A 21,586-nucleotide genomic window follows, 5' to 3' on the forward strand; every position below is an offset into this window, starting at 1 on the left:
TAAGCAGTGGTAACGTGCCCAGAGTCCTAAACCAACAAAAACAGGTCAGAGGAAATATAAGAGGAAAAAGGCAAAAAGTTTAGGGATGACCCAGCAGGAAGGGCCAAGTCCAATAGGGTCCAACAATCTTTCAGGCCGATAAATACTGATCCCATGGCACCAATCCCTCAAGGATCCCGGCAGTGTTGTCTGACATCATATGCGTGCAAATATATGCTGTGGTACATCTAAAATCCTGCGCCTCCATGTATTGGTCGAAAGCACCGTCTTTGTGACTTTCGCCAAAAGAGTGAGGCGAGACACTAGTGAGTTACATTGTCAAGACACATGGAGGAGACCAAAGAGGACCACTCCCAGGGCAACATGGTTGAGTCCAAGTAGTACCCTGTTCTTTAGGTGTCATATCCACACCATCTGCTGTGCAGGAGATGTAGGGACATTACTATGGCATTGTCTTCCATTAGTAAAATGGCTTGTTGTGTATCAGATTAGTTAATGTCTCAAGAAAGCATAATGAATTACCCCAGTGTATATGCAAATGGGGTGCCCTAGGGCCGGCTGACCATGGTCTTGATCACATGACAGGCCTGCTTTCAATTATTTGTAAATATAAACCCTCTACTTAATTGGGCAGATCCCATTCCTATTCATAAATAGTATGCTGCTCATTGGAGTAACTGACCGTGGCTCTGCTCCTAAAACCATCATGAGGCTGAACAAAAATTGTATGTATTAATGCACACAGTTACACCGGTATACTCACAGGTCAAATGAAAGAGGTTTATACCTATCCTGCTTAAAATTCATGGTTTCTATAATGCTCCCTTCTTATGCCATCTCGCCTACTTTTTCTATTGTCATAATCCATTTCTGCTTCCTACTTATCTTATAAAGTGCTGTGTATCAATAGTACACACACACACACATACCTACTATGAAAATAAATGTGGCCCAATGAAACATTACCTACAAGAATTGTGCTTATGAATTGGCAGTCACACATTTATTACCAGAGTGTACTTGAGAAAATACTGCTTAATGCCTCACATATTCCATTATAGCCAGTGTCTACAGAAGAAATTAACTGATGCCATCTTCACAAGGCTTATTTATTGTGTTTTAACCATCCGATAATGAGCCTCTCAGGAATTGTGTCCCATCCCCACACTGAGCAATGGTGAAAAATAGCATATTATACTCTCCCCATTTGTAAATATACTATACAGTTGCACTACATTCACTAAGCCTCCCGTGATGGGATGGGAGGTTATGTAGTGTCAAATGAATAACAAAGAGACTGTAGATAGTAGGCAGGATGATGACGAATCCCAGATCCATTGTGTTGTTGATTTTAGCTTTCCCTTTTTAGGAACAATTCCCTGTCAACAGGAAGTCGGGTAAAACAGAACAGACTGGGACAGTGTGCTTCAAGTGGAAGGAAGGTCAGGAGCACAGCTTCTGGCCTGATTGGAGGACAAACCCAGATTCTGTAACTGCTTGACCCATCACTTGACCCATCAGAAGAGGGAGGATCTGGAAAAAGAGTGTTTGAAGAGAAGGCAAATATTTGGCGTGAAGAGAGTAGAGAAGGGGTAACGCGCATGGACAAGAGACACCAGAGAAGTGGGGACCATTCAAGGAAGAGAACAAAGTATTTGACTGTATTGTTCCAAATACTCAGAGAAGAGCTAAACAATCCAGTTATCGAGTAGACAACTGAACTGAACTGTCGAGTAGACAACTAATCCCCAGTTGTCGAGTAGCGGTGCTGAATTCCCCAAATGCTGTGCTCCTAAGGGCAGGTGGGGGCCTCAGGCAAATATTGGAAGGTTTTGTTCTTTTTGGGGGTGGGAGGGAATAGTAGCCTCGTAGAGAAGGGAAAATGCATGAGGCTGAAAAGAACCTTGAGCTGAAATATATTCCTGCACTGCTTCAAATAATATGTTTTTAGGTGAACAGGAATTTGTTTTCTACCATAGTATAACAGTGAAGGGAACTGACCTATTTTTTATTCCACCTCACCAGTCTTTTAGAGAAAGCACTAATGGTGTTGTGACAACGTGTTCTGATTTAGTTCTATTTTAGTAATCACATATTTTTTGATTTGATTTGAAGGACGCCTATACTCTCTTCCACAACCCTGGGAAAAATGTGAAGATTTGCAATGCCTTCCAGACCTGACTGAACAAAAAGGCTGTACATTTACCTAGCATTTAGTGACTGAATACTTTTTTCTCCTACATATGATGTCCATAACCTAAAAAATACCTCCACACGGAGCTTTAATACTTTGCAGGTGCCCTGATCCTTTGTATCAGCGACATCCCCTGCAGAGCAGCACCAACACTTTTGCATTTTAGCTAGTAACCCAGCATCCAAGGAAAGAATAAACGAGGGACTAACTCTGGCCCAGCATTAGAAAATCTTTCTTGAACCAAACGTGATATCTTTTCAAATCATTAGCAATCAAAATAACAAGGTTTAGGGGTCTCAAAATGCCCCACCTCTACTCAAACTTGGTTTACTCCAAATATTGTCATTGATATAAGAGGGTTACACAAAACTCTATTGGTCAAGGGCTCAAATTTGTTTTCCAAAGTAGTAAAGCCAAGAAGGGTTTTGAAGTAACCCATCGGTAATCTCATCCAATTTCGGGTTGTTACCCTCTAATCTCCCCTTCCACAGAGAGAAATAGATCTAGAGCAGCCACTACTTAAAGCCTTATATAAATAGAATAGGGACTGGTGTCAAAATGTATGATTTCTACTTATGCCCTACCACATACAACCTCAGTGAAAAGAAAGGTTATCACTAGAGGCTGCCTCAACTTTCCACTAAAATTCCACCAGCACCCCAACATGTAGCCCGCTGCTTGGATGAACTCTGAAATTAAACTCACCAGGAACAAACATGAGGAAGCTGTCCTAATACAGTGGTTCATTGCTTCAGATCTCTTAGAAAAAAGGTTCACAATAAATATATGCCAATCTGATTCTTCTGACTTATAAAGCCCCACTATGTACCTGGATAAAACGGGCAAAAATGGAAGACCACACATTTCCTGGGTGCAGATTGGAATAATAGTTTTTTTATTCAACACCCAAAGGGATAGGGAAGGAAAATAAAATAAGAAAATAAATAAAACCACTTACGAGTCGGCGATGCGGCGAGTGCAGGGTACGTGGTTTTATTTATTTTTTATTTTATTTTCCCTATTCCTTCGTATATCGACTTTCCCGCCCGCCCCACTGCTCTTACCTGTACCGGCCGTGCTTGATGGTAAGCTGTCAGACATACAGCTATTGATTGAGACCAGGTGACTCCCACCCTACATACCCCTCAGGATGGGAATAATCAGACTTAACACCCATGACCGTGCACCAAGGTTTGAGACTCACTGTCTTTGAGTAACGCTGTACTACAGGGTGTGTGACTAACATACTAAAAGGGAGCGTATTTTGCAGGTGTGGGTCTTTACAAAAGAGGGAGACTACTCCAAGTTGCCAGACACAAAACCAGTGAGTTAGTCTGTGCTTTCCTGGGAGATTACTTCTAACTGCAGGCGTCTGTGTGCCTCCTAAACCATATAGGTCACTCAGTTTTTCCTTCTTACCATATCGATACACTGAATAGTAAAAGTATCACTTGTTTTTTCCACTGCTTGTAAAAACAGTACAAAGAGCCACGTCAAATGCAAGTTGTTATTGTACCACGCAGGACTAACATCTAAGCCTTGACTCTGCACTGCACAGTGCGAAACAATTAACTAGTGAGACTCTATGTACCCCGATTTAATGAATAATCCAGGTGTTTTTCAACCAGAATGTACACGCGCAATCAATCAAGCAAAAACAATAACAAGCCTGTTTTTTTCCATTTTTGCCACACGAACAGTGTACCTTGATACTTGTTTTCTTATGTGAAAAAATGCAGTCACTAGAGGTCGTTGCCTGGTCTCCATTCAATATTGTGATTTACAGACAGAATGCATTCATTTACTTGTTCCTTGGTTCTGCTGTATTCCTGTACCCGAGGTGCAGGAAAGTTCCCCTTTTTGACATGGTCACCTCCACTTTTTGCCTGTTATTTGACCAGGTCCCAGTGCCAGATCTCTTTCCCTCAGACTGTTCAATTGTGCCCCAATACCTTTAGCACCCCCTGTACGTCCCTAGTAAACAGTACCCATGGTACATGGGGCAAGTAGGCTAAAGAGGGTCTCTAAGGGCTGCAGCATTGTTATGTCTTTGTTGGTGCATCGTGCCCACGGCCTCGCGCTTGTGTCCCTATGCTTCTTGAGCTGTGACGGAATGAGAATCTGTGTTCTGGTTCTATAACAGTCGAGGATGGTGGGACGTAAGATGGAGCTACTGTGGACGTTTAATGCCATTGATGATTGCCTACTGTTGAATATACTTCAATAAAGGAGTTTCCTTATTCATACCTGTCCAGTGTCTCCTTTATAACAAGCAGGTATTGTGCCACCCTAAGAGATCACTTAGCACCAACATGCAAACTGCCATTGCAGTGTGCATGCCATGATGCAGAGAAAAGTGAAGACCCGACATGACACACCTCTGCACGCTGTATAGGTAAGTCATCCCACAGCAGGCCTGAGAGCGCTAAGGCAGGGTGCACTGTACTGCATGTGAGGACATATCTGCATGAGCAGATTAGCCCATGTGAAGCCTAAGTTGATTCTTAGATATTACAAGTGACCAGGGAAGCCATATTGAGTACATGTGCTAGATACTGATATTTATGACTTCCCAAGCCACATGATGGCTTCACTGAAATGAGTGATGTTTGGTATCAAAAATCTCATATTAGAGGTGCCCACTGAAAACCTACTGACTACTAGTGTGCGGCTGACTGATGTAGCCCAGCCTGACGCCACAAACAAGTTTCTGACCCCTGCAAGCAAGAGGCCACGCTCCCTGAAGGAAGAAAGAATGCCTGCTCCGGCCAGAAGTGTTGTCACCTCCTCCCAGCAGGACGGCTAAGTGATCAGCATATCAAGGCTGGAGGTTTCAAAGGCCTCTGCCACCTTTGATATGCCACCCAAGGCTCCCCCAGACAGGGCAAATTACACCCTCTGCCTCAGGCCCATTTGGCACCAGAAAGGCAGGAAAATTAGCTAGTCAGGAGGCATGCCCCCCTTTCAGGCTAGTACCACCACTAAGGTGGGGTTCCTGATTTTGATACCATTTTTAATATTCCACCATTTTATCTTTGAAGGAATTAAGCTCTTTGGGACAAGGTTATGCTCACTTCCCATAGAAAGTGATCAAATAGAGGGCGTAGACACCATAAAGGTAAGTGGCCCATCGGCTACTACCTGTCACTCCCTGTAACGTCCCTAAATTGAGAAGTTAGCTGGCAATCCTGACCCCCTTGGAGCTCCTGCACTTATACCTAAGTCCTCTGTGCAGCCTGTATGTAGGTGGCCTCACTTCTTCCTACCGGTGTAGCATGCACAGCTACCAACCCATCCAGCACGTCTGCATCCGGACGCCCAGGGCAAATAGCAAGTAACTTCTTATGGAACTTTAGACCTTGGCCCCATACAACCCTAAGTCCAGAAGGAGACCTCCAGAAACTGATCGCAAATAACTGTATGCAACAAAGCCTTTTCTCCCATGGGGAAGCATTGCTGCATAAAGACTAATTTAAGTGTACTATTCACTTACTGGTAAAAAATCATATTAAAAAAATTACATACTTGATAGAGAAGTTCTTGGTATCAAAGTTTACATAAAATACGAAGTATTTTTGTAAATTGATTTTGGATTTATTCTCGAGTGCGTGTCTCATTTATTGCCTCTGTGAGTACAAGTGCTTAGCAATACCCTTTGATAAGCCCAACTGCTCACCCACACAACCACAAAAGAGAGCATTTGGGTTATCATTCGTGTCTCTGTAAACCAACTGGGTGTTGCCTGGACTCTTTACACAGTGTACCTCGTTTTCGGTCTACTATATAAAGAGCCAACTTCCTACAATCATATTTGTTGTTGCACTTTGGATTCATATTGAGCTTTATACATTCTGAACATTCCCAGCCAATGAACCAGAGTTCTATCCATCCAATTAAGAATACCGCTCCATGGTCGGGAATTATGAAAACATTAGTCTTACAGGTTATTCTGCTGAAGGGTTATAACATTCTACCTCAATTAGTGAATGAGGGCACCTAGAAAGGAATGGGTTTCTTTGTCATTTATGTGAAAAAGCATCTTTTGGGGTTTCCCTCATTCAGCTTGGAAATCTTACCCCTTAACACCAATGGCAAAGTACATGGGTGACTGCGTATTTAAATAAAGATCCTGTGGCTGTGAAAGAAATTTGAGCATGGGGTCGGAACTTGGAGGGTTATGTAAGGCGCAGTTGACATTGAAGTCCCCTCAAAGCCTTAAGTCATAGCAACAACATCACATAGATGTTAGTCATCCACAGCTCTGGGCACCTGAAGTAACTGTTTACTATGTTGCTCGCCCGGGGATGTATTTCACAAGAGCCCTGGAGACGCAGCGGATGTTTGTGCCCGCTTTATGAGATCCGGTGCACTTTGGATTTGCAGAAGGGACTGCAGATGCTTGTGTGGCCCCTTTTGTAATACAGATGGCACTGATGCCTCCAATTCATGGAAACAGAATGCCTAACAGAGTTCACCCAACACCCTGGGAACTATGAATAAAGTGTGCTACTATAAATTAGTGTGCTAGCAATGCTAGCCTGCATGAAGATTTGAAGTAGGTTCACTAGCAATACTGTGCATTAGCCTGCAATCCAGAAATTATAGTATAAAGTATTTTATTCTGAAACAATTTGATTGATTTTGTTTTGACTGCTGTGTATGTACTCATTCTGTATGTTTTGTTCTTGCAGGTTAACCTCTTTGTTTTGCTGTCAGTGGTCTGTGTTCTTCTAAACCTGGCAGGATTTATTCTTGGATGCCAAGGAGCTCAGTTTGTCTCTAGCATGACAAGCTGTCAATTGGTGAGCATTGAGAGAGAAGGACACTTATAGCCATTATATTTTCACCCTGGTCATACATTTCTATTGGTGTTGAAGCTTAAGATGACCAATACTGTACTTCCTAAAGAATAAAAATTTCAATATAAAATGCAAATATTTCTACTTGATTACAATATGCTGCTGTATCAAAATTGCAGCCCCAACCAGGGTTTCAGGTACTTGCATCCGCTTTTAGAAGCAGGTTGTGTAGGCTATGACCGTGAACATGAAACTGATAAATTGAAAGTATAAAGAATGCTTGACCGAAATTGAATTACGTGTCTGAAAACCAGGCATTTTTTGAAAACAACAATGGTCCTGTCCAAGAAAGAATCATGTAAATGAATACAGACACAGTGGATTCTGTATTAAAGTGACTTGTCCAGCCAGACAGAGGTCAGGAAGTATATTTACAGTATAAAGCAAAATACACAGAGAATATCCTTCGACACTCTCGACAGTGTGGGGCACAAGCGTGTACCTCAATTACACAAAAACCCTTTAGTACATTCAAAGTGAGACAGAAAGGGCTTTTTAGGCAAAAAAGCTTCAGTTGTTCATTAGATCTCAATGTGAACAGATATTCAGGAATGCACCATTACATCAACACAGTACATGGTTTACACATTGTATATGGCACAAGAATTGGTCGACGGCGTTTCGATCCCACATTTAGATGGCTGGGATCATCATCAGGACATTTCATAAATGCCTAATAGTTATAAGCCTCATGAACCATTATAATAATGGTTGGTGAACCCGGGTTGAGTTACGGGTTTCTAGAGGTCACCAAAAATCGTGACCAGGCATGGCGCTCGAAAATTCGATTGTTGCTTCGGATGGGACGAGTACCGGATCAGTCGGTATCGGGTCCTGGACTCAACCCGGGTTCACCAACCATTATTATAATGGTTCATGAGGCTTATAACTATTAGGGTAAGATGAGGCGATCACTCGCCCCAAGTCAGATGCACAGCAACTGAAAGCCTTCGTGGCCATTCAAAAGTTAATCCATCATTTACTTTTCTGTGTTTTTTTGTCAATGTTCTATTCTCGTTTTTTTCACTTTTTATTATTTCCAATTTATTCAGTTCTCCACAAACGGGATTGGTTGCCAATTTTCCAAGCTTCTCACGCATAAACTGTGCCCATCCGAGCCTCTCGCTTAAACATGACAGTGGCAAAGGTTCGTTCCACGCAGTGTTTATTTAAAACCCAATGCATTTCGGGGCTAAAAGCCCCTTCGTCAGGGGACACTATAAAATAACAATAAACACATGTCATTGTTACAGAACTCAACACCGTTATAGCATTTATGTACAATTATTTAAACAGTATATAATGTGCATCAACATTAATATTTTAAAAAATCCATGATCTGTGAATTCCTGATTGACAACAAATAAATGATTTAAATAAACATAGTTGCCTGTTTACTCTATCTTCCCTTCAATATGCTGCTAAGGATATAGTGCTGAATTTGGCATACAATCTAAACAGAGGATACGAATCAACTCACCCCCTATGCTAGACCACACATTTTTTTGTTACCTAATTTGAATGTGAACCTATAATCTCCACCGTGCTTCGCCTAATGTATGTGACCCATGGTTGTTTTACCCAAAAAGTTGTGCTTTGGCTACATGTTCTAGCGTGTACAAATATCACTATCCAATGTTTATATACCTCCCTCCTTATCTCGAGAACGAGAAGGTCCCTTAACATGACCCGATATTTTTATATACTGCAACAACAGTTTGTCTAAGCGGACATTAACATACCTGCTACAAACGAAGAGCCTTCATACTCCTCCCATCTCACATAGTGTGGCTATTCAGTATTTCTCCTGTTTTTAAACCATTCCCCTTCCAACAAGCTTTTCCCTGATTGGTACTACTCTCGTAATGCTCTCGCCATCGTTATGCAAAAACACTACTTGCTGAACGAGAAAAACTATAAAACCCACAATGCACTACAGCAGTACATCTATGAAATTTAAATACGCACTTTTAGTCACAATTAATGCACATTTCCCTGTTGTGATGTTCGTTCATTTCAAAACAACATGTTGCTCCAGTTTATTTCCCTGATATTAAAACAAAGCTGTATTTCCCGAACCAGGATGTTCACTCCGTCCTTGTGGATTGCTGTAATTTAGTCCTTTTACTATTTCTTATGCGATACTCTTCTGGCGGGACGGAGTGACCATTCATTTGTTTTTCAAGTCTGTTAATAAATATGTTGTAGCATGAGTGTGGGGCCTTCAGTAAATGCAGGACCTGAGAGATAATGTCCCCCACTGCTCATTTTTGGAGGGGATACTGGAAACAAACATCTCTAGTGATTGCTTTTTGTTTTTGTGCTCAAATTTACTTATTACTAATTTTATGTGAAACAAACAAGAAATACAATACAAAAAACATAAAATGCAAATGATCTAAATTTAGTAAATATAATAAGAAACACAATTTGAAAACATTATTATTTTCTAAAAGAAAAAGAAACTAAAGCAGAAAAAGTGGGCTCACAATATGCATAATATAAGAACAACAATCAATAAATAATTGTGTTTATTTTCACTAACTATATTGGATATCTAAAAAGATGAGTTAATTCATAAATACATTTAAACATATATTAAAACAAATACATAAAGTAATTGCCAAAATAATTACTGAGCAAAGTATTTTCTGAATTGTAGACAAAGCTAGGCGTGCACCCTTCCTGTAAAAAAGAATCCTAATCCACCAAACATGTTCCGATAGTAGGTTAGCATTTTTCCATTTAGATGAGAAAGCTTTAATAGCAGTAGAAATAAAGAAATAAAATAAATTAGCCTGGATTTCAGAAAAAGAACTACTTTCCACAGTTTCAAAAGTATTATTTTAACACATAAGTATCAGTGATATGCAGAAAGTTACAAATAATTTTCAAACATTTCTTCAAAATTCAAATATAACTGTATAATCAAAAGAACACATTTTAAAGACTGTTTTCATTTTTGTAATGCCAGCTCAATGCAGAATCAGAACTTACACTTTATGTAACTTTTCCAGAATCCTTATCCTTAAACATTTATATAATACCAAAACATTGGTTTGGTGTATAGCAACCAGATGTACACCAGTACTATTTAACACGTTTTTTGCCATTTAACCAAGTTTAATTTAATAGATAATTCTTCATTCCAAGTGGGAGCCATATTATCCAGATTAGAAAAGTTATGAGCAGTCATGTGTGTCTCCTGCAGGTAAGCAATGTAAGCGAGTAATGCGCAGGTAAGAGTGTATCAAGTGGCAGCGCCTAGGTGTGTCTAGGCCCCAGACATTCCAAGAGCTAATTTTGTATTTGGGTAAATAGTCTATTGTGCATACTGTCATGGTGCGTCTCCATTTTGTCCGACATCCCCAGGAGCTGAGCCCCTGCTGCCCTTTGTGCAAGTCTACCTCCCACCTAATGTTCGTGACATGATGCTGTAGTTCCAAGGAAAGAAAACTCAAAACTGGTGCCCCAACTCACTCTTTCTAGTCAGGACAATAACAAGCCCACAACCAAATATAACTTGCAACTGTAAACAAAAGAGTTTGTTCGATCTGGAATCGGGGGTGCACTCTGATGGAACGTAGCGAGGTGTCAGCACATGTCGTCCAGGCCCTCCCCCAAGTCAGTGAAGAGGGCTCCATTTCCCCACCCCAGCTCTCTAGAGGTGATAGTCTGTCAGTAACCCTTAGGATAATGTACCCGATTTCGTATCACTTTATCCTATGTCATAGGAGTGAGAACAGGACTTTATCATAGTTCAATTGTAATGTTCTCGAAAGCTAAGGCCAGCTCCCATTCCAGGGAGCCGGCCTCGGGCTGGGAGACCTGAAGGATAGACTGTGTCTAGATTCCAGTCCTGTGAATTCCTTGGCATGCTCTTGTGTAACCTGTTCTCTTGTGGGCTTGCCCCTGGGTGGTTTACGTGATTGTCATCTTGAGCATGGGTGTCCGTAGCTCTCATCTGGCTGCATATTATGGGGTGTTGGGAACATCCTTTATGTCTCCAGCCATTCCTAAGTGTTCATCAGTGACATGAAAAAGAGTGTGGTATTATTGTCCACAATCTGCAGGTTAGCCAGGATCATGAGAGTATTTCAGTCCCAGTTGTCGCCATTTCTGTTTAATGGTCATGAAGGGGCACTGCTTTGCTTTGCTTTGAACCTCTTCAGTATAATCTGGGTAAATGTTCACCAATCCATTTCCAATCTGCCATGATCCCTTGGTTCTTGCAACTTGTAGAATGTAGTTACGGTCGAGATAGTTGAAGAGATGAGCTGAGCTTGGTGGGGACCCTGAAGTAGGGTCCCTTCCCGGGACTCTATGGGCCCTCTCCACTGAGAAGAATGTAGATCTCTTAGCACAGGGTGGAGCAGCCAGTCTCCAAAAAGAGTTCCATGTTAGGGCGTTCTGCCCCCTCCAGGAGTACCACCAGCCAGATGTTGTTCTGACACAACCAGCCCCCTGCATCCTCTACCCTGTCACACAGCATGGAGACCTCTGCCTGCAGAGCTTTGATTTAAGACTGCATCACCAACAAGCAGTAGAGCATTTCCAGCATGAGTAGATTAGTTCGCTTCCACCCTGACTGAGATTGACCCGTAATTGCCCCCATATCTATTATCAGTGTGTACAATTTAGATTCCAGGGTGATTTTCACATCATTGATGATGGCTCACGGTATTTCATCACATCACTCTGCCTGTGCCTGCTTAGCAGGTGGAGAGGCACCCTGTGTTGCCTCCACTCAAAAAGAGGTGGGGGGCAGGTGAGATTTCTCCCCCTTCAGATGAGCTGCCTTTGGGTATTGCTGTTTTACCATCTCTGGGGTGCAAAGAGGCACATTTAAAGTATACCCAGAGACCCTAGAATAATCATTTGTGATTTGTAAAATATGTGGCAATGTAAAAGGTGGATTTTCAATCAACATATGCCAACATTTTAAGAGTTGCATCCGCAGTTTTAATGCCTTTGTTGCTTTTCAGAATTACGAATTGAACATTAGAAAGGTTCAATTGCAAATAAAAGTAATCGTGGTGATAAGGCACAACCTTGTCTACTGCCTGAAAGTAATTTAGGAGCCTGATGATGCACCATTTACATATATTTTAGCATTAGGTTTGATATATGAAGCTTTAACCATATTAATAAATGCTTGTCAAAGCTGAAAACAATGCCTGGATGTAAATAAAAATTGCCAACGAATTTTGTTGAATGCTTTCTCAGCATCTAAAGCTAAAATCCATAATTGTTTAATGTAGCCTTACATTGTAGGAGTTGGAATTAAAAATACCATGAGCAATTGTTCTATTATTATAAGAAGGAAATCTACATTTCATGATTCCTGTTTGATCATTATGAATTATAAAATGTAAGCTTTTGGAGAGACTATTTGATAAGACTTTCCATACATTTTACAATTCTGGTTTAGCAGAGAAATAATTAGGTATTTAGAAACTTGAAAGTGGTTCTTATCAGGTTTGGTATGACATAGGTTTTTAGTTTTTGATAGTGGAAGCTGCCTCAGAAAATACAAGTAATACTTTTCAAAAGAGAGCAATGAAATTAGATTCACTGTTGGCACGACAGAACAAGAATACAGGTGATCATTGAAATTGCTAACATTACATCTATTAAAATTAAAAGGTGATGCCAGTGTGCAGCACAATACTGTCAAAGGAAAGGCCATTCAAGAGGATGGTCCCCAGTGAAGCAGAGTATGGAGTTATTAAAGGGAGATAAACATGTGAAAAGGAGGATTAATAAAAAACACTTCATGGTCACCACCAGGAACATGCACTAGTGGCACGGTGGTGTTCAACGATTTGTTGTCTGAAGAATATGTTATAGAGAAGCATAATACAAGTGCTTGTTATGCAACATCAATTCCTTTAATTTTATTATATATTTACAAGCCATATCAAGGGTGGATTTTGGTTTGAGAGGAAATGCCTTCTGAAAAGAAAGGGATAGGTTTACTTGCTGGCCTTGTGCTTCATATATTCATATATGCTTACTTCCCAGAAGGTAAGAAATATTACCTTGCTCTTGATTGAGAATGTGTGAAGACATTGACACCAGTGATTGCAAGAAATGTTGACCCTCTCCAATGTCTTCAAGTAAACATCACGTCAAAGTTAAGCTAACATAAAGAAATAGAGAGAGTCTCATATAGTTAGTTGAATCATCTTACAGAGCCTCAGGAAATAAAAAGTCATATCATCAGGTTGACTATTCATTAAATTCAAGTCTAAAAGTTTCATAGACGTTCTTTATCATAATTAATTAATTGTAATTCTTGAGACAAGATTGAGGTGCAGCCAGTGCAAACCCTCAAGCGTTTTCACAAGCCATAGACAGTAAGATCATCAGCCTGGAGTTTCCTGGAGAGTCCCAAGAGCTCCGCAGTTGAACAGTATGCATACTGAAGAACAGTGAACCTATCTGTCCTCTGTACAGAATAGCCACCACCTATGATCTCAGTGCACATCGGGGCCTTGTTTGAAGGCTTCCTTCTTAACATGCCCTACACTAGATCTACTGATAATGTACTATTTTTGTCCGCATGCCAATGCCATCCAATTAATTAAGACATATGGAAGGCCCGTCTTGTTGTTTGTTAAATAGGTCGGAGAGCCCATTTAGGCAATGTAATCGGTGTCCCAAATTCATCCAGGGGAATAAAACAGGGGAACAGGCCTTGAGCCAACTTAGCAAGGCACTTCTTAATTGTAGGTCGTTACCAAAACACTCTCTAGAGATTAACTTAATGATCCAGGACTGCAATCTGGATATATTGTTCTTAACAGAGACATGGTTGTCTTCTAATTCGGAGTCTGATATTGTTAGTGCTCTTCCTAAGGGATTCCTTATTCAATGTCAATAAAGGCCGCATGGGAAAGGGGGCGGGCTAGCCATAGTGTATAGAGACAGGTTTGCCTGCAGGATAGGAGATAGCCGCATCTCTGTCTCGGAAAGCATTCATTTTATCATGCAAATCACTCAAAACAAATCTCTATCGGGCCTTCTTATCTATCCCACTCTGGGCTGCCCAGAACAATTTGCGGGATCCCTCTTAGATACTACTATAGCCGTAGCCGCTACAACATCTAACTTTATTTTACTAGGAGACCTACATTTTCATTTTGATGACCCGTGCAATAAGGTGGCAGCGGATCTCAGGCTCGACCTAAAATCTTTCGAGCTGAATCTTAAAAATAAAGATGCCACTCATTCCAAGGGGCATCTTTTGTATCCGATATTTTCTAATATTGCACATCTAGACTCAAGCCCTCCACTCCTTCTCCCCTGGTCTGACCACTTTCTAGTCCCGTTTGCATGGAAAACTTGTACTGACTCACCACGAATCCCGGTACCACGCACTCTAGAGAGAGCTTGGTCTAAGCTATCCTTTGAGAGCTGGACCCTTAGACTGGAACAGACAGCTCCCCTGTCGGATCCAGAACATCTTCCAACTCGACCAGGGAAACTTTTCAGATAGTGAAAGAGCTCCTTAAGGTACCTAACACCCCGAGTGTGCATGAGGTTTCAGGAGCGAGATGCAACCAATTAGCGGTTTTCTTTGATACCAAAATTCAAAATATATTAAAAACTCTACCACACAGTGATCAAGCTCCTGATCCTGATGGTTATTATGCCCCTACATCTGGCCCCTGTAATGTAATGTAATGTAATGTAATGTATGTGTTCTTGTAAAGCGCACTGCTGCCCTGAGGCGTCGTGGCGCTGTAGACCGCTGGGGAACCCGTCCTGGCTATCCCTGTGAGATGGTCCCTACTGGGTATCTCCAAGGTGAAACCAGGCATCCCCGGTGAATGTGGGGGGCCGTTGTAGAGATGAGGCAAGCTAATGCCCAGAGTTGCCGAGTGTGATCCCTGGTTAGAGTAGGCACCGAGGCGAGAATTATCGAGTCCGCTGACCCTGGTCCACGACCCTGCCGCGTCGGGAATTGAACCCTGTTTCTGGGTCTGCTGCCTCTAACCAGTGAGCCACACCACTCCACACTGCCTGTCTGGACTCCTTTGCTTTAATATCTAGGGAAGATTTCTGTAAAGTTCTGACCTTCACGAAAAGTGGATCCCCTACTGACCCTGTGCCTATGCATATCCTTAAGCATGTCTCAGCCACCATTTCCCCCCTAGCAACCGATTAAATGCCTCTTTTACCCAGGGTATTGTTCCTCCCAACTGGAAGCAGGCCATGGTAAAAGTCCTCTTGAAAAGACTGGAGCTGGATCCATCCGAGCTGGCCAATTTCCATCCAATATCGCTGTTACCTGGTCTCAGCAAGATTGCGGAGAAAAGCATCGGAGCACGGCAGGGGGGAAGTTGAAATGTTGGTTTGTCGTCCTATCTGTCTAAGACATTATTCTGAATGTTGACTGGAGTTCTCCGGAAGCGTGTACTATGTTGCGCAACATGACTTGCTCTCCAGGCTCCCCTGTGCCTTACCAGAACGGAAAGCTGGACAGTGTACTGCGCTCTGTGTATACTGATTTCAAACAGTGACTTGTGCATAGCGATTAGCATTTTTTTCAGCATTGAAATCATAGAGGAGGGAAGTGAAATAACCCACATTTTCTGCTAGAAACGTAATTTAACCAGTTGTTACAGGTTTCAGTTGGATACATTTAGAGCATTTCTGGACATTGTACTATCGAAAAAAAACAAGGGGGCCAATTACTCGGCCTCACTTACTTCTCCTCCCCCCCAATTACATCCCAGCTGTCTTTCACGGCCTCGAGGCCGTGCTCTGCCGAGAGCTTCACTTCAAAGGGCAAAGGGATCCGCTCCCCCCCCCTGTTCACACCTTGTTTTTATACAGTATCAGCGCACACTTTAAAGGCTTTCTGGGGAGAATTCATTCCCAACACCAACCACAAAATGCCCGGAGCAGGTATCAGCGGGCTACATGGAAGTGCTGGGATTTTATCTTTGTCCCGACTTTCATAAACTTTCCCTTTCATCGACATAGGAGGACAAACCAGAAGGGTTATAAGAGAGGTGTTTGAAACATGACAGAAAAGAAAGCGTTCTGATTGCTGCAGGATGGCTCAGCGGGGTGACCGTTCTGTTCTATAACCTAAGTAACGTTTGTAGGGCAGGAGTTCGATTGTAGGCACTGACAAATCAGCTCATCTATCTTCTGGTGGGTAAACTGACTTTTATTAATAATAAAATATGCTATTACAGTGCTTAGAAGCTTAAAGAGTGTGGCATACAAAAAGTAATTGGTACATTGAGCGTGCATTATTTGTTCACATATCCAAATTCTACCATGGCCTTTGTGTGTGCCATGGTAACGCCGTTTGTACATTTTCTTTCATTGCTTTGAAATGAATACTGTCAAGTTTAATAATGCACTCACATTTTTATCCTAAAAAATAAGGTATTTACATTTGTTTGGTTGTATCCTTTTTTGCAGTCCTGAAGCACATCTTGGCAAAGGTGCTGCACAATTACACATACATCAAGTATGACCTATTTAGTCTGTAAACCCAGAGCTGCCTGTGAAACTCCTACGTGTGATTTGTGGCATTCTCCTTCAATAGATGTTTTTTATTTGTAGCTGACCTGAATAGAGCTATATGTACAACCCTGTTGATGAATAGAATAAATCTGTGTGTGGCATTCTCTTTGTGAGGGTCCATTTGCATTTCTCTTCATGGACTGCATTGAATGTACCTCTTCAAGCTCAAATAGAGGTGCATTTGTGCTCTTTTTCAGGTGTCCGAGTTCTTGGAGGTTAACACTAGGAGGTATTCAGTCTCTCGGTTTTAGGAGATTTCGTATAATAATCAGTGCAACACTGTCTGCAATCAAAGTAGGTTTATTTTACAGTTTTTTTTTTTAATTTCACGCCCACACCAACACAACACCTGATTTAAACAGAAGGACAGAGAAAAAAACATTAATAGCAATTGATAGCATTCTCTTCAGGAATTATTAAAGTGGTAATCCATTGAAAAAGGGAAAAATAGTTCTCTTTGCCAATCTCACATTAACAATAATTTCCAACTTTGTCAGATTTTTCCTTAAAGTTTTTTATAGTTCATTCAGATTGAATTTTGTTTAGATAGTGCACCAATATTAATTTGTGTAGAGATAACAGAACACACATTTGAAATTATCTTCCTATGTGCTTTCTAGTAATTTGACTAATTACAAAACTATCTTCTTGCATTTTATGAGATTTTCCAAAATGCTGTTACTCGTTAGTGCATCTATTCATGCATATTCACACATCATGCTTGATTCTTCAAATAGTCACTCAGTTTTTCCAGAGTATTCGGGGTTCCCAAATGTGTGCGTTTGGGTTCTTTATTTGCTACATATGATGTCCTGAAAAACATTTTTGGCATTGTTTTAGCTATGCCCCCTCTCTTTTTCTATCTCTCTTCTCTAATTCTCTCTCCTCTCTCTCTCTTTTCCCCCTATATTCTCTCTTTCTATTTCTATCCCCTTCATTGACTCTCTCTCCCCTTTAATCTCTCTCCTCTCGCTCTCTCTTCTCTGTCACTCACTCTCCCACTGGAGCTCCATCTGCCATTCCTTCTTCCATTCTTTCTCTATCGTTTTTGATCCTCCATTTCCCTCATCTTTGGCCTGCAGGTTGTAAACATCTACACAGCAGACAAGGAGACTCTCCAGCGGTCTTATTACAGTGCTGTGTAGTTCGAACATAGAACTTACAGTTTGTATCTTTTGTTCAAATCAATAATCTATTTATACCTATCTATTGTCACACATTCTTTGTTAGATGGATGATTTTTCAGACAGCAGCATTAATTATTACATCGTGCACTGCTGTATTCTAAAACAAGAAGGTGTGACGGGACACATTATGCTTAGTTTCATTTGCAACAGGCACTGGCAAGCCATGGGTATGCTGCAGCTCCCGATTTATGTAACTGCTGCTTTCAAGCTTGTGAACAGCAGCTACTCGGTTGCAAGTTAAATGATAATTCAACCCCACACACACAACCCCCCTACACACAACCCCTCCTACACACTCCCAACACCTCACACACACAACCCCCGCACACACAACCCCCCACAGACACACCACACACACACACCCCACCCCCCCACCCCCCACACCCCCACCACACACAACCAACTCACACACACACACACCCACACACACACACACCCACACACACATACACACACCCACACACACACACCCACCCACACACCCCACACACACACCCCACACACACACACCCACCCACCCACACACACACACACACCCACCCACACACACACACCCACCCACACACACGCACACCCACCCACACACACACACACCCACCCACACACCCCACACACACACAACCCCCACACACACAACCCCCCCACACACAACCCCCCCACACACAACCCTACACACAACCCCACACCCACACTCTATCTCTCTATCCCCCTCACTCTATCTATCTATCACCCTCGCACACCCACCCACACACACACCCACCCACACACCCCACACACACACAACCCCCACACACACAACCCCCACACACACAACCCCCCCACACACAACCCCCCCACACACAACCCTACACACAACCCCACACCCACACTCTATCTCTCTATCTCCCTCACTCTATCTATCTATCACCCTCACTCTATCAATTGCCCTCACTATTTATCTATCTATCCATCTATCTATCTATCTATTTATCGCCCTCACTCTATCTCTCTATCGCCCTCACTCTATCTCTCTATCGCCCTCACTCTATCTCTCTATCGCCCTCACTCTATCTCTCTATCGCCCTCACTCTATTTATTGCCCTCACTCTATCTATCGCCCTCACTCTATCTATCGCCCTCACTCTATCTATCTTTCGACCTCACTCTATCTATCTATCGCCCTCACTCTATCTATCTTTCGCCCTCACTCTATCTATCTTTCGCCCTCACTCTATCTATCTTTCGCCCTCACTCTATCTATCTTTCGCCCTCACTCTATCTATCTTTCGCCCACACTCTATCTATCTTTTGCCCTGACTCTATCTATCTTTCGCCCTCACTCTATCTATCGCCCTCACTCCATCTATCTATCGCCCTCACTCCATCTATCTATCGCCCCTCACTCTATCTATCGCCCTCACTCCATCTATCTATCGCCCCTCACTCTATCTATCGCCCTTACTCTATCTATCTATCACCCTCACAGCATCAATCTGTGCAACCATTCAACAACAACTGGTTCAAATATGTTCTGTCAATGTTTCAAGCGTTATTGCAAATGTCACAAAAATGTTAATATTTCACTTCTGTTCTATGATTTTCGTCACAATAAAATACACTGAACATAATCTTCACAAAAGTTATTTACAATAGTTTAAGCACTTGCTATTATAAATTACAATAACTTTTATTTAAGTATTAATTATTTAAAAAAATTAAAAGCCATTTTTATTTGTAATATCAATACATCTAAGTCACGTACATACAAAACATGTTGCATTACAAATGCTATAGGTGTCACATTTGCAAAAGTTAAAACTATTGGCATTGTAAATGACAAAGCTATTAATTTTTCTATTTTCAAAACCAACACATAAAAAAAAATGTGTCATTTACAAGACCAATAGCTCAAACTTTCCTAATGCGAGACCTATTGCATTGCAAATGCTTGTTAATCTCTTCCTTCTTCCTTTAATTCGTTCCATGAAGAAAAGGAATGTTGGAATTTTTAACTACGCAGATGACCTTCAACTGGTGTTCAACATTAATTCATCTGCTTCATCAGAGTCCAATGTTCAAGACACGATGGTCTTCATAAGTAACTGGATGAACAACAACCATTTGAAGCTGAACCCGGAGAAAACTGAGCTAATTCTAACGTGTGGGTCAGCCAATCCTTGGCATTCCAACTTCTGGCCCCCTAAATTGGGCAAACCCCCTGTTCCTGCCGCTTCTTCTAAAAGCCTGGGGATTATTATCAGTAATGACTTGTCCATGAAGGCCCAGATCAGCTCAGTTGTCTCTGCTGGCTTCTTTCAGCTGCGTAGAATAAAGAACATCAGTAGATTCTTAAGCAGGGAAGCTATGATCCTGGTCACTCTAGCCTTATTGATCTCCCGCTTGGATTACACCAATTCATTAAGTTCAAGTTCAAGTTCGGGCATTTATATCGCGCACTACTCACCCAGAGGGTCTCAAGGCGCTTGGGAAGGGGTTCATTATTTGTCGAATAGCCAGGTTTTAAGTTCTTTTCTGAAGAGATGTGGTTTTGAGTAAGACGGAGGCGAGTGGGGAGTGAGTTCCAGGTCTTGGCCGCCAGGAAGGAGAAGGATCTTCCTCCCATGGTGGATTTTCGGATGCGCGGGACTGCGGCGAGGGCTTGATTGGACGATCTTAGTTGGCGGGTGGGTTTGTAGAAGGACAGTCGAGTGTTGAGGCATTCGGGTCCCAGATTGTAGAGGGCCTTGTGTGCGTGGGTGAGAAGACGGAATATAATTTTTTTGTTGATGGGAAGCCAGTGGAGGTCTTTTAGGTGTCCGGTGATGTGATCGTGGCGAGGGATGTCCAATATGAGTCGCGCTGTAATTTTGCTGTGATTCCAGCGTATAGTGTGTTACCATAATCCAGTCGACTTGTGACCAGTGCGTGGGTGACAGTCTTTCTTGTCTCGAGGGGGATCCAGCAGAAGATCTTTTTGAGAATGCGAAGTACGTTGAAGCAGGAGGATGACACTGCGTTGACTTGTCTGGACATCGAGAGAGAGGAGTCTAGGATGAAGCCAAGGTTCCGTGCATGGTCTCTGGGTGTGGGTGCTGTGCCCAGAGCGGAAGGCCACCAAGAGTCGTCCCAGGCAGAGGGGGAAGATCCCAGGATGAGCACCTCCGTTTTGTCGGAGTTGAGTTTTAGGCGGCTATGTTTCATCCATTCGGCTACTTCTTTCATGCCTTCGTGCAGATTGGTTTTGGCTGTGTTGGGGTCTTTGGTGAGGGAAAGGATTAATTGGGTATCGTCGGCGTAAGAGGTGATGTTAAGGTTGTGTTGGCGCGCGATGGATGCGAGTGGGCTCATGTAAACGTTGAAGAGGGTGGGACTGAGTGATGATCCTTGTGGAACTCCACAGATGACTTCAGTAGCCTCTGAGTTGAATGGGGGAAGTCGGACTCTCTGAGTTCTCCCAGCTAGGAACGAGATGATCCAGTCCAAGGCATTTCCTTGTATGCCGATGTTGCTGAGGCGTTGTATGAGGGTGCTGTGGCAGACTGTGTCGAAAGCGGCGGAGAGGTCGAGTAGAATGAGGGCCACTGTTTCTCCGTTGTCCAGTAGTGTTCGGATGTCGTCTGTTGCTGCAATGAGGGCGGTTTCGGTGCTGTGTTTGGCTCGAAATCCGGACTGAGAGGGGTCGAGGGAGTTGTTGGATTCAAGGAAGGCGGTGAGCTGGCTGTTTACGGCTTTCTCAATGACTTTGGCCGGGAATGGGAGGAGGGATATGGGTCGGTAGTTTTTAAGTTCAGAGGGGTCTACTGTGGGTTTCTTCAAGA

At 42.4% G+C, this 21,586-nt stretch overlaps 1 protein-coding gene across 4 annotated transcripts in view; it reads left to right on the forward strand.

Annotated features, from left to right (window-relative positions):
- Positions 1-21,586, forward strand: part of ENTREP1 (endosomal transmembrane epsin interactor 1) — a 185,163-nt gene that overhangs the window by 35,576 nt on the left and 128,001 nt on the right. For all 4 annotated transcript variants that reach the window (XM_086961243.1, XM_086961244.1, XM_086961245.1 and 1 more), the window contains exon 3: positions 6,886-6,996. In XM_086961243.1, coding sequence (XP_086817369.1) covers positions 6,886-6,996 — 111 coding nt within the window. The remainder of the gene's footprint in view (positions 1-6,885; positions 6,997-21,586) is intronic.

This window comes from Lissotriton vulgaris, chromosome 3_1 (genome assembly GCF_964263255.1).
Source record: "Lissotriton vulgaris chromosome 3_1, aLisVul1.2, whole genome shotgun sequence".
In the NCBI taxonomy this organism is placed as follows: Eukaryota; Metazoa; Chordata; class Amphibia; order Caudata; family Salamandridae; genus Lissotriton; species Lissotriton vulgaris.